Source organism: Hippoglossus stenolepis, chromosome 12 (assembly GCF_022539355.2).
Source record: "Hippoglossus stenolepis isolate QCI-W04-F060 chromosome 12, HSTE1.2, whole genome shotgun sequence".
Lineage (NCBI taxonomy): Eukaryota > Metazoa > Chordata > Actinopteri > Pleuronectiformes > Pleuronectidae > Hippoglossus > Hippoglossus stenolepis.
This window is the reverse complement of record NC_061494.1, coordinates 17,502,074-17,514,343: the sequence shown is the minus strand read 5'-3', so window position 1 is coordinate 17,514,343 and position 12,270 is coordinate 17,502,074. Positions and strand designations below refer to the sequence as shown.

Genomic DNA, 12,270 nt, shown 5'->3' with positions numbered 1-12,270 from the left:
CAGTTGTTTACGTTGCTAGTCACGTGACAGGTGCGTAGCCATGGCGACCAGAGGCGGGGTTGCCAGGGGGAAATGAAAGCAGGAAGATGCTAAAACTGAAAGTTCGCGTTTAACGTAATGTGTATGAATACTTCCTGTATTTCACCAGGACACAACCTCAAGGTATGTCTTTAAATCAATGGCCTTTACTTCTTCGTCTTTTTGTTTATTGCTCTATGTTTCCTCGATCATTTTCCATAACTTTTAAATTATGTTGTAATATTTGAATCTGCTGTCCTTGATTTTGAATTGTATCTTTGATTTAAAGGCCATTGTATCCATTTGCTTCTTCTCATTCTTTGATTTTTCTTTTTTAGAAAGGTGCTATATACATTAAGTTATAACAACAACAATAATAAGTGTTTTTCTTATTATTATGATTAATAGATCAATCAAATTTTATTTGTATAGCCCATATTCACAAGTCACACTTTGTCTCACAGGAGTTAATATGATGTGACATCCTCTGTCCTTTAACAAGAGTAAGGAAAAACTACTAAAAAAGAGCTTGTTGCAAACTAAATACTTGCACACCTGTGTGGAGATATACTGTATGTATGTTTTAATTATATTTATGATATATGATATAAGAATATATATTTGATATATTTTCAACAAATGTTGAAAGCTGTTTTTTACCTTTCATTTACAATTTCAAATGTAGACTCCATCATAAATATACCAACATCTCAACTTCTTTAATCCAAATATATTGTATTGGCACTTTATAAACGAAATAATAAATCAGAAATACATACATAAATATTGTAATACTGGCATAAAAAATAAGAGTAGCTAAAAGGTGACAACAAACCATACTGTCACTTTTAGATCAGTACTAATTGTACCTCATCAGCACACTGTGAGTATCCTCTACACAAAGAACACAAAGAAAACACTAAAGTCTGAAACTATCAAAACGACATTTGCAGTTGTGTATTTAACAGCATTTGAGTGATTCTCAAAGTGTGTTGCAATATATTCATTACAATTGTCACACTAATCCTCTTTCAACTTTAAAATAAAAAAAATTACAGCTCTATGGCCAGTTTTGTGCATACAAAAGTCACTAGCATGTGGGACTTCACAAATTAGTGCTAGTACAAAAGTTTATCAAACAATGCACCCTCACGCCTGTGCACGTAGGAGGGTGTGCATGTGCAAACACGTACACACACAACGCACACATTAACATATACATATATACGTATACACGTACACAACATGATGAAAAGGACCAGCCAGGTCAAAACGAATGCCAGCAGAGATCATGATAAACATGCCACAGAGAATCAACATGCTCATGACGTTGGAAATACAGTACGACCTCTTCAGTGTGTTTACATGTTTTTGAATCAGCATCTTAAAAAGGCTCTGTATGATCCATAAACACGAGGTATGTTGAACTCAAACAATTAAAAAAGGTAAAAATTGAGTCAATGCACTTGAAAACCAAAATTATCTTTAAAGCAAGGCTTTTGTATTGTTCCAACAGGCATTATGTGTTGACAGGCATTGACTATAATTGATGCTTTGGTAAGATACATATTGGTGTTTTAAAGATATAGTTGTATATATTTAAACCAAAATACAAAACAAAAGGTGTGTTGCTATAATTACGATTATCATAAAAAAAGACTCCCTCCTTCATTCCGATCCCTGTATTGTCTGTTCAAGTCAGATTCCTGGGAGATTTTTGTGCATTTGCAGAGCGATTCTCACTGTGACAAATGAACCGCAGCATTAAGTTAACCGCTGATTTTACAGATGTCTCCCTACCCAGTTTCCCATGAACAAGAACATGTCTTTTTTTAGCTCTGCAGTTAAGTGACAGCCACTGTTTGTATTAACACAGTGTAGAATTTGGGAGTTGAACAATATTGCTCAGTTTGCCTCGTAAAATGAGGCAACATTAAAAAAAGGATTATCAACACAGACACCAGAGTCAAATCTTTAAAACCAGACACCATCTTACAATGGGAGCTCACCAGTTCAAACCCATGAGTACTCAGAAGTTATTATTATTATTACATCATTACTTCTCAGTACTCATGGCTCAGACCCATACACAGTATATAAGGAAGGACAACATGACAGATCCTCAAAAGGGAAGCCAAAGTGTCTGGCTGCAGTATAGGTCATAAACCCCAGCTCCTCCGTGTTAGTGGATGGGACATGTACCAAACAAAAAGTCAAAGTGCATGTTAAATACAGTTTCTGTTGTTTTAGGTAGTTCTTATCACACTGATGTTTTCTCAAGAGTTAATCCTCCTTGTAAGTTTGATTTTAATTAGATATTTGATGCTATAAAAACAGGGAGACAGCTAAGACTGTCTCGCAATCGGTTGAACGTGTGTATCGGCGGGACCTCACTACAGCTCCATACCCTGATCACCTCTGTGCAGACTCTGGCCCCAAATGTGCCACATGGCAGAGTTCGAAGGGTTCTAGGACATTTTGGCTTAATTTCTGAATAATGGGACATGCCGTCCATCTTACACACAGTCTACAGTCAGACCACACCTAACTTTGAACTCAGCCTTCATTTTGATCACAACCATAAACCTGTCAATCTTTGTGTCTGTATCTTTCACAGTTGCCAAAGTATGCCAAACTGCCGCTGTGGTACAGTGGGTGCAGTACTCCACCACATTTTGCTATGTTGTCCAACACGAAGACACACAGGGTGAAAATAAAACTAGCCCTGTTGGTTGGTAAAGATCTCCAGTAAAATTGATTGAACCTGAGAAATGCAGGCAAAGTGCAGAAGAAAGGCCTGAATTTCAAAACCTCTGCAACTTAATTTGGTAAATTAGTTTACAAGAGGGGAACCCCTATATACTCAAAGAAAAATTCTGCTACAGGTGGTTTAGGTACAGTGGACAATTGTTTGGCAGTAGGGATAAGATGTGAGTCCTTATGAGAGAAGGTCATATTCAGGCTACAGAGGCAACTTTGTCACAGTTGCTGGTGTAATGGACGTCTGGTCTGTCGTTGTCAGTGTGCTTCCTGTTCCAGCAGGGAAGGGTGAGCAGAGTGAGAATGAATCCTCCCAGCACCACACAGCTCCCACTAAAGTAGAACGCCAAATCATATGACTGTGTCCAGTCAAAGAACCACCCTGGGAGGAGATGAGAAAAACAGACAGGAGCTTGGTCAGCAGAGATTCCTGGCAGATGCAGCAGTCAGCTAAATGACAAACCGCCTGACTGTCTGATTTAACATTAAGATTTTTGAAAAATCTCTAAAAACATGACTAGGTTTATTTCTGCACAAGTAAAAAAAAATACATGCACCTAGAATCACTAGTTTATCAGTATTTAGAAATGTAAATAAAGACAAGATCTTTTACCTACAACCGGGGGTCCAAGCATGATCCCGAGTCCGCCGAAGAACATGAGGATGCCGTGTGCTTGGGTTAGTCTGTCCAAGCCCACAATCTTTGTGGTGATGTAGGAGGTGAGAGACCAGTTTCCAGAGAAGAAACCCAACACAGCAGACAGGATCTGCAGTCCCATGTAAGTCTTAGTGAGAGGTAGAAGGAGCAGCGTCACACCGCCTGCGAACATCGTGAAGGCATACAGATAAATGCTGTTGATCCACCGGATGTCCACCAGCCCACCGAGCACTAGTTTACCCACACACGTGGCGATGGCCCCTATTGATACCAGAGGAATGACGCTAACTTCTTCAATGAGTCCCTCAGTCTGCGCAACATCCTCTATAAAGAGCACAGGAGGGAACGACCCCAGGCTGAACAAGAACACAGCGAAACAGAATGCCACCATGGCTTGGTCCTGCAGGATCTCATACATGGAGTGCATGTACCTGGAGTACGCCTGCTGCTTCTTCTTGATGACTTTCATGATGGCCCACCCAGACAGGAAGCTGCCTGTCTTCTCCGTCTGGATGGCCACATCCTTGCCATCGACGGTGATGAGCATCTCCTTCACTGTCAGACTTTTCTCTGGACTGGTCACGGTGGAGCCTGCGGTGATCTGCAGGTCATTCACCTGGGGCTTCTCGAAGAGCTGCTCCTCCGTGTTGCGCTCCAGGGCGGCTTTCTGTCTGAGGTAGTACCCCGGCATGTAAAGAGGCCTCATGAAGCCGGCGCATGCCATGAGGTTTAGTGCTAAAGCACCGATGATGAGCAGGCAGCCGTCCAGGCCGTACAGTGCAATCAGCTCATTCTGAGCGGTGGCATAGATGAACGCTCCAATACTTGTGCCTGGGTGAGGTAGGGGAAGACAGAAATGTTTTGTTTGTGCAAGAAAGTCAGAGACTAATCAATTATGTGTAGATTTTTAAATGACTGCAGCACTATTCAAGTTATTCTGATGCCATGAAAAAATAATACAATCCTGGAAAACTTTTTACATCACTGCAGCAAGGCAATTAGTTAAAGCACTGGAGGTCAGCAAGATTTAATGGGAAGTTTATTACACTTAAATATTCAGACAGTGACAAAGCTAAATAGTTCAGGATTTACAATGGACTGAATAAACTTTAGAAATAAACTTAGGTTCCAGAATGTGAATTCAAATTTTACAAATTATAACTATACAAGTTTTGATTCACAGCTCAACAAAACCTGGTAACTGGCCACACTGGGTTTGCTTCTCTACAGATGTTTTCCTTTGCTTCAAAACGCTCCCTATGGCTCATGCACAAACAAAGTACTGGTGTGCACAGCAGTACCTGTGGTGACGATCCCAAGGGCGAGGCCGCGTCTTTTGTCAAAATACTGACAGGTGATTGTCAACGTGGCAGCGTAGACCAGACCACAACCCAGGCCTTTGGCAGGAGAGAGGACAAAGACACACAGAAGGAGAATTTCCATTAGGCTGGATGAAAGGGCAAAATACTTTTCGGTTGAATACAAAACCGGGGGGGGGGCACATATATCTATTCCTGTCACATCACAGCAAGGAGGTTCTGAGTTTGAACTTGAACCTGAACCTGAAATGTTCTTTCTAGGAATTCCGCCTAAGTCATAAGACAGGTTAGGTTAAATTGGTGACTCTAAATAAGTGTCAACATGACTGAGAATGACTGGTGACCTATCCAGGGTTTCACCCTCAGCTCGGACTGACCCTTCAAATGATGAGCAGTAAAACTAGGAGGTAAGTGGATTTAAGGATGTTTCGCTACTAAGATGCAGCAAAACAAGACTGTGCTCGCTGTTGTTTCGATGTATGGAGTCAAGGAATCATCACAACCATGAATGTACAATGAGCGTGAACCTCCAAGTTCAGAGGGCGGTGCGCTCAAGGTGTCAACAAGCGGCAGTAAACAAGCGGCACGTGCATGCACGGTCACAGCCATCATCTAAGGGCATCTCTAAAAATAAATGTCTGTCTTCAAATATGCATGGCCTCCCCTCTCTCTCTCCAGTGCTGCATGTGCCAAAGACCTTCCTGACTGTGAAGGGGTTCAGCAGGATTAAGCATGACTGAGCTTTGGTGTCACTTAATGCAGGAGAACAGGTGGTGCTGGGCCCACGCAGAAAGACTGGTGAAGGTGCAAAGGCAATAAAGGGTCACATTGGGATCGAGTAATCTGTAACAGCGTTAATATCTATGAACATATTACATATGGTCTGGATCTGGATAATGATCCAGATTTTATGAATCAAAATAAGTATGTGTAGGGGGGGGTGACCTTTACTCTGTACAGTAACAATATTCCTCTAAAATACTTCAGAGAATTGATATTTAAGCATTTTACAGAAAACCTATGTGTACGGTGATTATATATCTGATCTCAATAAGGAAAAAAAGGGTGAGGGTTAGGGTTAGGGGTCCAACCCTAACCCTTGGAGCAGATCCATATAAATGGGTGGATACAGGATTTTGTTATTTTCTTTAAGGGTGTGGTGTTTTTTTTGTCGACAACAATAGTCATTAACTTTGTAGTTAGATAATAATTGGACTTGGCATATCAACGAGCTTGTTTTACATGATTATACAATGTGTTATGAAATTTTCAAATGTTCAAGAGATAAGAGGCTTAGTTAAGTCCCATGACCAAAGCAACTTAGAACACTTTATTAGCGTTAGCTTTGCAGTTCATTTACATTACTGTATAGTATAAATACACACAGGAATCAAATGGTTCCTTACCAACAACAATCCCATAGGAGAAGATGAGGAACTGCACGTTGGGAGCAAAGGCACTGAGCATCAGGCCACCTGCCACCATTACGCCACTGAAGATGGTCACGGGACGAGCCCCGAAGTTGTCCACACATGCACTGCATATGGGACCTGAGGAAGAGTAGAGAGGACAAAACAGAGGGTCAGACAGTAGAAGAGCTAGAAGGAGACGGTGAGGGACAGAGGAGCCAAAAATACTGAGAGAAGAAACAACGTGGTGATAGCTTCTGTCTGGAAAAACAGAGTTTGTGAGGAAATCAAACCCCCGTCTCACCAAGCACTGCTGAGTCTGACCATGACACCGTCACACCACATTAGGTTCAAAGTGGCAGCCTGACAGAGGTGTCGCAGCATCACCGAAGAGGATGAGAGGACCGGTGTTCATCCTCAACTCTTTGTTTACCCGTTAGTCTCCCCTTTGACTCACTTTCAATTTGATAAAACACCAACTTATTCCTTCCTGCAAGTTGGCATCACATGTTTGTTTATTTCATTGTTCCAGCTTTTCATTAGCGCTACATGATGTATAAACTGAGTGCAGCATTGAAACCTAAGATGCAATGTTTCCTCTGTGCTTAGTGAATACTCCAATGCCCTGAGGCTGTTGGACTCATAAATCATGTGATACATCATTTACTGTTTCCTTCCCTCCAGTCACTGGGGAAGACCCTACTGTTGTGCAGCCGGAGGTCGTATATTGCAGCTGCCTGACAGCTAGAACACATGTCCAGGACTTAGCCAGGTCCGAGGCTAAATCTGTCCAGTCATCAGAGACTCGCTGAAGGATGACATGTTCCTACTTGTTTTCAAAGTCCAGCTTTAACAACGCGGCCAAACCTTTAGACTCGTAGATCAGGTTCAAGTAAGTTTCTACACGCTGCCACGCAATCCGTCTTCCTTTTCCTCCCTCTGGGGTTAGATTAAGGGCTAAGTGATCCTCCTACATTCCTAGTGTGGATGACTTGCACTTGCATCACTCTGTTAGAAAATCAATAACAGCAACGCAGCTCAACTGAGTGCCAGTCTTTATGATGGCAGTGGCATTTCTTCTCCTCCATCATGTTGAAACGTTAAAGTAAAAAGGACTCTCTAACACCTGTCGCTATGGTAAATAGATCCCATGACGACAGCTTGATTGCAGTCATGGTTTTTGACTTGGCACATTTATCGTATCTGCTTTGTTATCAATGGCATTATGTATCATCGTGAAGGAAATAGTAGGAGGTGACGTGTAAAGGTGAGTGTTTATTGCTTGGTTCTTTTAGCCATATAAACAGATACAATATCTCTTCCTCAATCCTTCATGTCAGCAGATATATTCCCCATAATGATATATAATGCCAAAATATCGGTACAGATGCATTATTACAGTGTATAATACTCACTGGCTATTAGTCCCACTCCACCCACGAGGGAGCCCACCCAGGCCGTCATGCCCTTGCCCTCCTGGTAGGCGTGCAGCCACTCGGGGTAGAGAACGCCCACTGACTGGGGTGATCCATAGGCCAGGAGCTGGGCCATTAAAGAGGCCACAACGATGGCCCATCCCCAGCCTCCGTCCAGCACTTTAGCGGATGGAGCCATGGTGCTGAATTCACTGCTGCCCTCTGGGATCTGCTGCAGCTCGGACGGAGCAGGGGTTCCTGGGAACGGCACACAAAACACAGAAATAAGGATGAGAGCCAGATAATTGAAAAGATGATACAAACGGTCCACTTCCAGCACACAGCACTTACACAGAGCCTCTGTGTGGTGAAGGCTGCTGCCGAGCATGGCCTGGCCAAACAGGCAGGTCACCTGTGTGAGGTCCTGATCACAACAGTGACTGCAACTAAGATCCAGCCTGCTGCCCCTTTTTGTTCCTTTCTCTAGAACCACACCTTGGAGGAGGAGAAACTAAAGAACCTGCACTGCCTGGTGTGTGTGTCCCCCCCTCCCCTCCCACACCGGGCACCCTGAACACACATGGGAAAGGCCTGTCTCCTGTGCCGACCTAAGTTTTTCAGACCTCTTCCATGAATAATTTGTAGACCACAGCAACTTCATAAATCACTGCAGCAGCATTTCTTTGAGAATGTGAGAAAAGAAAAGTTGGCGCAGAGCTCTGCACATTTCACGTGTTTGCTTGTAAATCAGGTTTACTTCAATGTTCCAGCGCATTAAAAAAAACCAACGATGACAGCTGAGGAAAATCATGGAATGCCCACGGCTGGAAAATAATGTCATCTCTATGTTCACCACCAACACTAACCGTGTTGTCATCATAACACCGCGTTACTTTCATGCAAACACACGCATATTGTGCTCGCACCGTTAGAAACACAGGATGCACTCACCTCAGCATCTACACAAACATCAGCAGCAGCAGGCGCCTGCACAGCTGCGCGCTCCACAGGAACTTTCCATGCAGGAGCGTTCACCGAATAAAACCCCTTCTTACAGGATCCCCAGCTAATCACGCAAACGAGAACGCATCGTCCGCGGATACTGCTCCACCTGAGCCTCCGTGTGAGCCGCGGTGCGTGTGCGAGGAAAGGACCGAATAGCAACAATGCGCATTGTGCATCAGTCCGCTTTGGTAAGATGGCACGAAACCGGTTCAAAGCTGTTCCTGCTGGTCCAGAAGCAGCAGTCGGGAGGAAGAGCGCCGCTTCCTCCTGCGAGTCCGGGAGCGAACAGCTGACTGAGGAGCGGCACGGCGCGGCACGGCGCGGCACGGAGCGGATGCGCTCAGAGATGCGGCGGCGCTGCTTTCCGGGTCAAACTGTGCAAGGATGTGCGTCTAATAATGTTAAGGGATAAGAAAAACTTAACGAGGAGCGTGCACACACACACACACGCTCACTCACGCACATGCACAAACACACAAAACGGTTTACCTGATAGGTGCCCAAATCAGAAAAAAGCATAAATGTACATGAGAAATGATATCAACTTATTACAAAAATGAACATAATCTGTTTTATTAGCTCGTCTAAAAGATGTGCTGCAAGTTGTGGGTCCATGTGCTGAGGCTGAGGCTGTGTGTGTGTGTGTGTGTGTGTGTGTGTGTGTGTGTGTGTGGAGCCACATCTCTCCAGGAAACTGTTAATATTGCCACCAGGCCAGTCTGAACCGGTTGATGGATGGGAATAACAACACCACCGTGCACCAGCAGGGCGCAGCTGCCTGGGCTCCTCTCCCCCATGATTAAAGACGTACATGCACAAACCCCCAGAGTCCAAATCCTTCTCAGCCGTTCACGTGACTCCAACACATCAATGTTGATTAAAACTCGAGGAAGTTCAGAGCAAAACAGGAAGTGGCAGCAACGTTTCGAAAAGAGTCAGGCCGACACAATGAGTTAAAAATAAACCAAAAGGGGGAAATCCTGCAGAGACTGGAGGGAGAAACAGACAGTTGGTGTTGAGTGTTACACAAATAACTAGAAATGCAGTTGACATGTGTGAGGCTGTAAAGAGTAGGGTTCCACAGTGGGGGGGATAAAATGGTTGTAACCAAGGAAACACAGGTGACTTATAGACCTAGAACTCGTAATTTATTAAGGCCATTTATCCACTTTCTCATTTTCTAAAGGTCTAAATAACTTAGTGGCATTTTATTGGCTCCAACTTCACATGTTTCTACTTGAACACACAGGAATAGACACGTTATATTATTACTTACATTGTAATGTGTTGTTTTTGCATTTATTCACAGTTGCGTTTGTTGATTTCATGCATTCACATAGCGAGAGACACACTCCTTCTTCTTCTTAACCACACCGCAGCAGCAGCAGCATCAAAATGACACCCCCATGTTACCGTGCAGCCTTTCTCGTGACCTGCATGTCAGTCACAATGTGGAGCAGAGTTAATGGAAAGAAGAACCCAAAAGAAAGGTGGAAACAAAAGATGAAAGCACAGGGAGCAGAGCTAGAGAGAGCGGGGGAGGGATGAGGAGAGCAGGACCACATTTCAACCTGGTTTTCGCACTGAATGACCCGAAAACTCTTCAGAAACTTTGATGCCTTTTCCCATAGCTGAGGTCTGCAGCCAGAAAGGGTCTTACAGAAAAGATTTGGCTCCTTAATCCCCCCTCTGCCTGGAAAAACGAGGTGAAAAAAGAACAAGAGAGGCCCAGTTAATTGTACTCTACACTGGCATTACATTGACATGTTGTGCCAGACCAGTTTGAACCAGAAACAGTGCATGTAGGGGACAGTGTGTGTGTGTGTGAATCTGAGGGGTAGGGGTGTGGATAGTTACACAGCAGCTATGATTCGCTTGTAACACTATTGACAAGTGCAAGAATCAATGTTGGTGCGGAATTTCACATGCTGACATAAGTTATTCAATACTAGAATTGAAACATTTCCAGTTTCTTTATAGGGACCTCTTCTTCTACTGGGTTAGATGAGTAGCAGTGAGTGTAGTGATCTGGAGGAGAAAAACTACCTTTGATTTTCTATACCCTCGCTTTGATGCCAGCAGAGTCTGGGATTTCCTGCAATCTCCACATTCCAGCCAGACTATCATAAAGAGGCCGTATACCTGCAGCCCTAAAAAGCCCAACTGTTTATATCATTATATTATCTATCTGATAACAAGTCTATGTACAGTACCAGAGCTGACAGGTCAACAGCTTAGCACAGGGCACATGAGGGCAAATAAAGTCTACTGGCCCACATTCCTATGGAAGCCAGATGCATCTAGTTAAGAAAAACATGTTTGCCCTGTGTTATTGAATAAACAAGTTGATTATGTTAGACTTAGAAGGGTAGTAATGTTAATTCAGAATAACAGGGTAAAACCTGTTCTCTGCAAGTGGTTCCACTGTGTGAAGGTGGATATTCACTGTTGACTTAAATAATACGTCAGTAATGTTCTCTGGCCACAGCGGTGACGATTTTGTCTTCATTGTTGTTGCAACTGCTGTTGTGGGTGACATTGTTTATCTGATGAATAAAGTGTATAGAAACAATTTTATTAGTTTGATTGTTTGAAAGTGACATAGTGTTACACTCTTGAGGGTGTCCCACAAGGATCCATTTTGGGGCCCTTTGTTTTTGCTCAATATTGACACATTCCTTAATTTATTCAGTACTGTTTTCTCAAATTTGATGTTGATCTTTTATTGGTTCTGCTACATATTAATAACATCTAAAACCACATGTATTATCTTAAAAGCCAACGGTCTATTTGGCAGAATATCATTTGCCTTCTGACGTAATATATTAAAATAGCAGTACAATTCACAGCTATTTAATCTTAACCCCTTTTAATCATAATTTTACAATAAGGTGTAATTAATAAAAACAAGCAGGGACTGAGATTTCATGTTCATTGGTGTGCGGTTCAAACCAACACTTATTACTTTGCTGTGCTTAGGATAGTTTATTTAGTCAAACTTTAGTCAAGTTACAAGGTTTTGGTATTTTATGTGTCATGTGTCACCTCAGAATTTATTGTAAGTATGAAAACTACAAAATGGACTAATATGAAAATTGTATTGTTTCCTTCAGCTGGAGGTGCGGAGTTTACATTACCTAGTAACAGACCATCAGTAAACACACCGGTGTGACTCAAGATAACATTCCATTGACTTACATGAACGTTTAGACTTACTCCAACCTTAAACACCACTACTACCACCTGGCGAACCTTAACATGTATTATTCTAACTATAACTTAAATATATTTGCTTCTTCACCTTAAAATGTAATGACTGATGTTATGGGGACTTGCAGTTTGTGCCTTTTATGTGCCAGTGTACTTAAGTCCCCACAACATGATAATACACCGTGGAAAACACACTTCCCAGCAGATTTACATGAGCTGAACTCGTATTTCTTTAGTATATTTTCTTTCTCGCTCTCACTTTTTGTGACACCCGAGATCCAGCCCCCTGCTGACATTTTACACAACAGGCTTGGCAGTTGTAAAAACACAGAGCCACCCTGCCGTCTGGATAAATCACTCTGGGTCCAGGCCACCTATATCCATAAAGCCGCAGAGGTGAAAGACCAACTTCAATACCCAGCGTGGCGAACCCGAGCCTCCAGTCCAGATTCCTGCTTGGATTAGTTCAGGTTGCC

General features: G+C 42.9%; 1 protein-coding gene across 3 annotated transcripts; it reads right to left on the bottom strand.

Annotated features, from left to right (window-relative positions):
• Positions 1 to 733: 733 nt before the first annotated feature.
• Positions 734 to 9,232, bottom strand: LOC118119366 (monocarboxylate transporter 9). 3 transcript variants are annotated; one of them, XM_035173279.2, is made up of 6 exons: positions 9,074 to 9,232; positions 7,580 to 7,837; positions 6,162 to 6,305; positions 4,738 to 4,833; positions 3,392 to 4,267; positions 734 to 3,160 (listed from the first exon to the last, which is right to left on the bottom strand). In XM_035173279.2, the coding sequence occupies exons 2-6, from the start codon at positions 7,776 to 7,778 to the stop codon at positions 2,976 to 2,978; spliced, it is 1,500 nt and encodes a 499-aa protein (XP_035029170.1). In that variant the 5' UTR covers positions 7,779 to 7,837; positions 9,074 to 9,232; the 3' UTR covers positions 734 to 2,975. The 3 variants fall into 3 exon arrangements, with proteins under 3 accessions (XP_035029170.1, XP_035029167.1, XP_035029169.1); XM_035173276.2 differs by lacking the exon at positions 9,074 to 9,232 and adding an exon at positions 8,531 to 8,943; XM_035173278.2 differs by lacking the exon at positions 9,074 to 9,232 and adding an exon at positions 7,931 to 8,112.
• Positions 9,233 to 12,270: the final 3,038 nt, after the last annotated feature.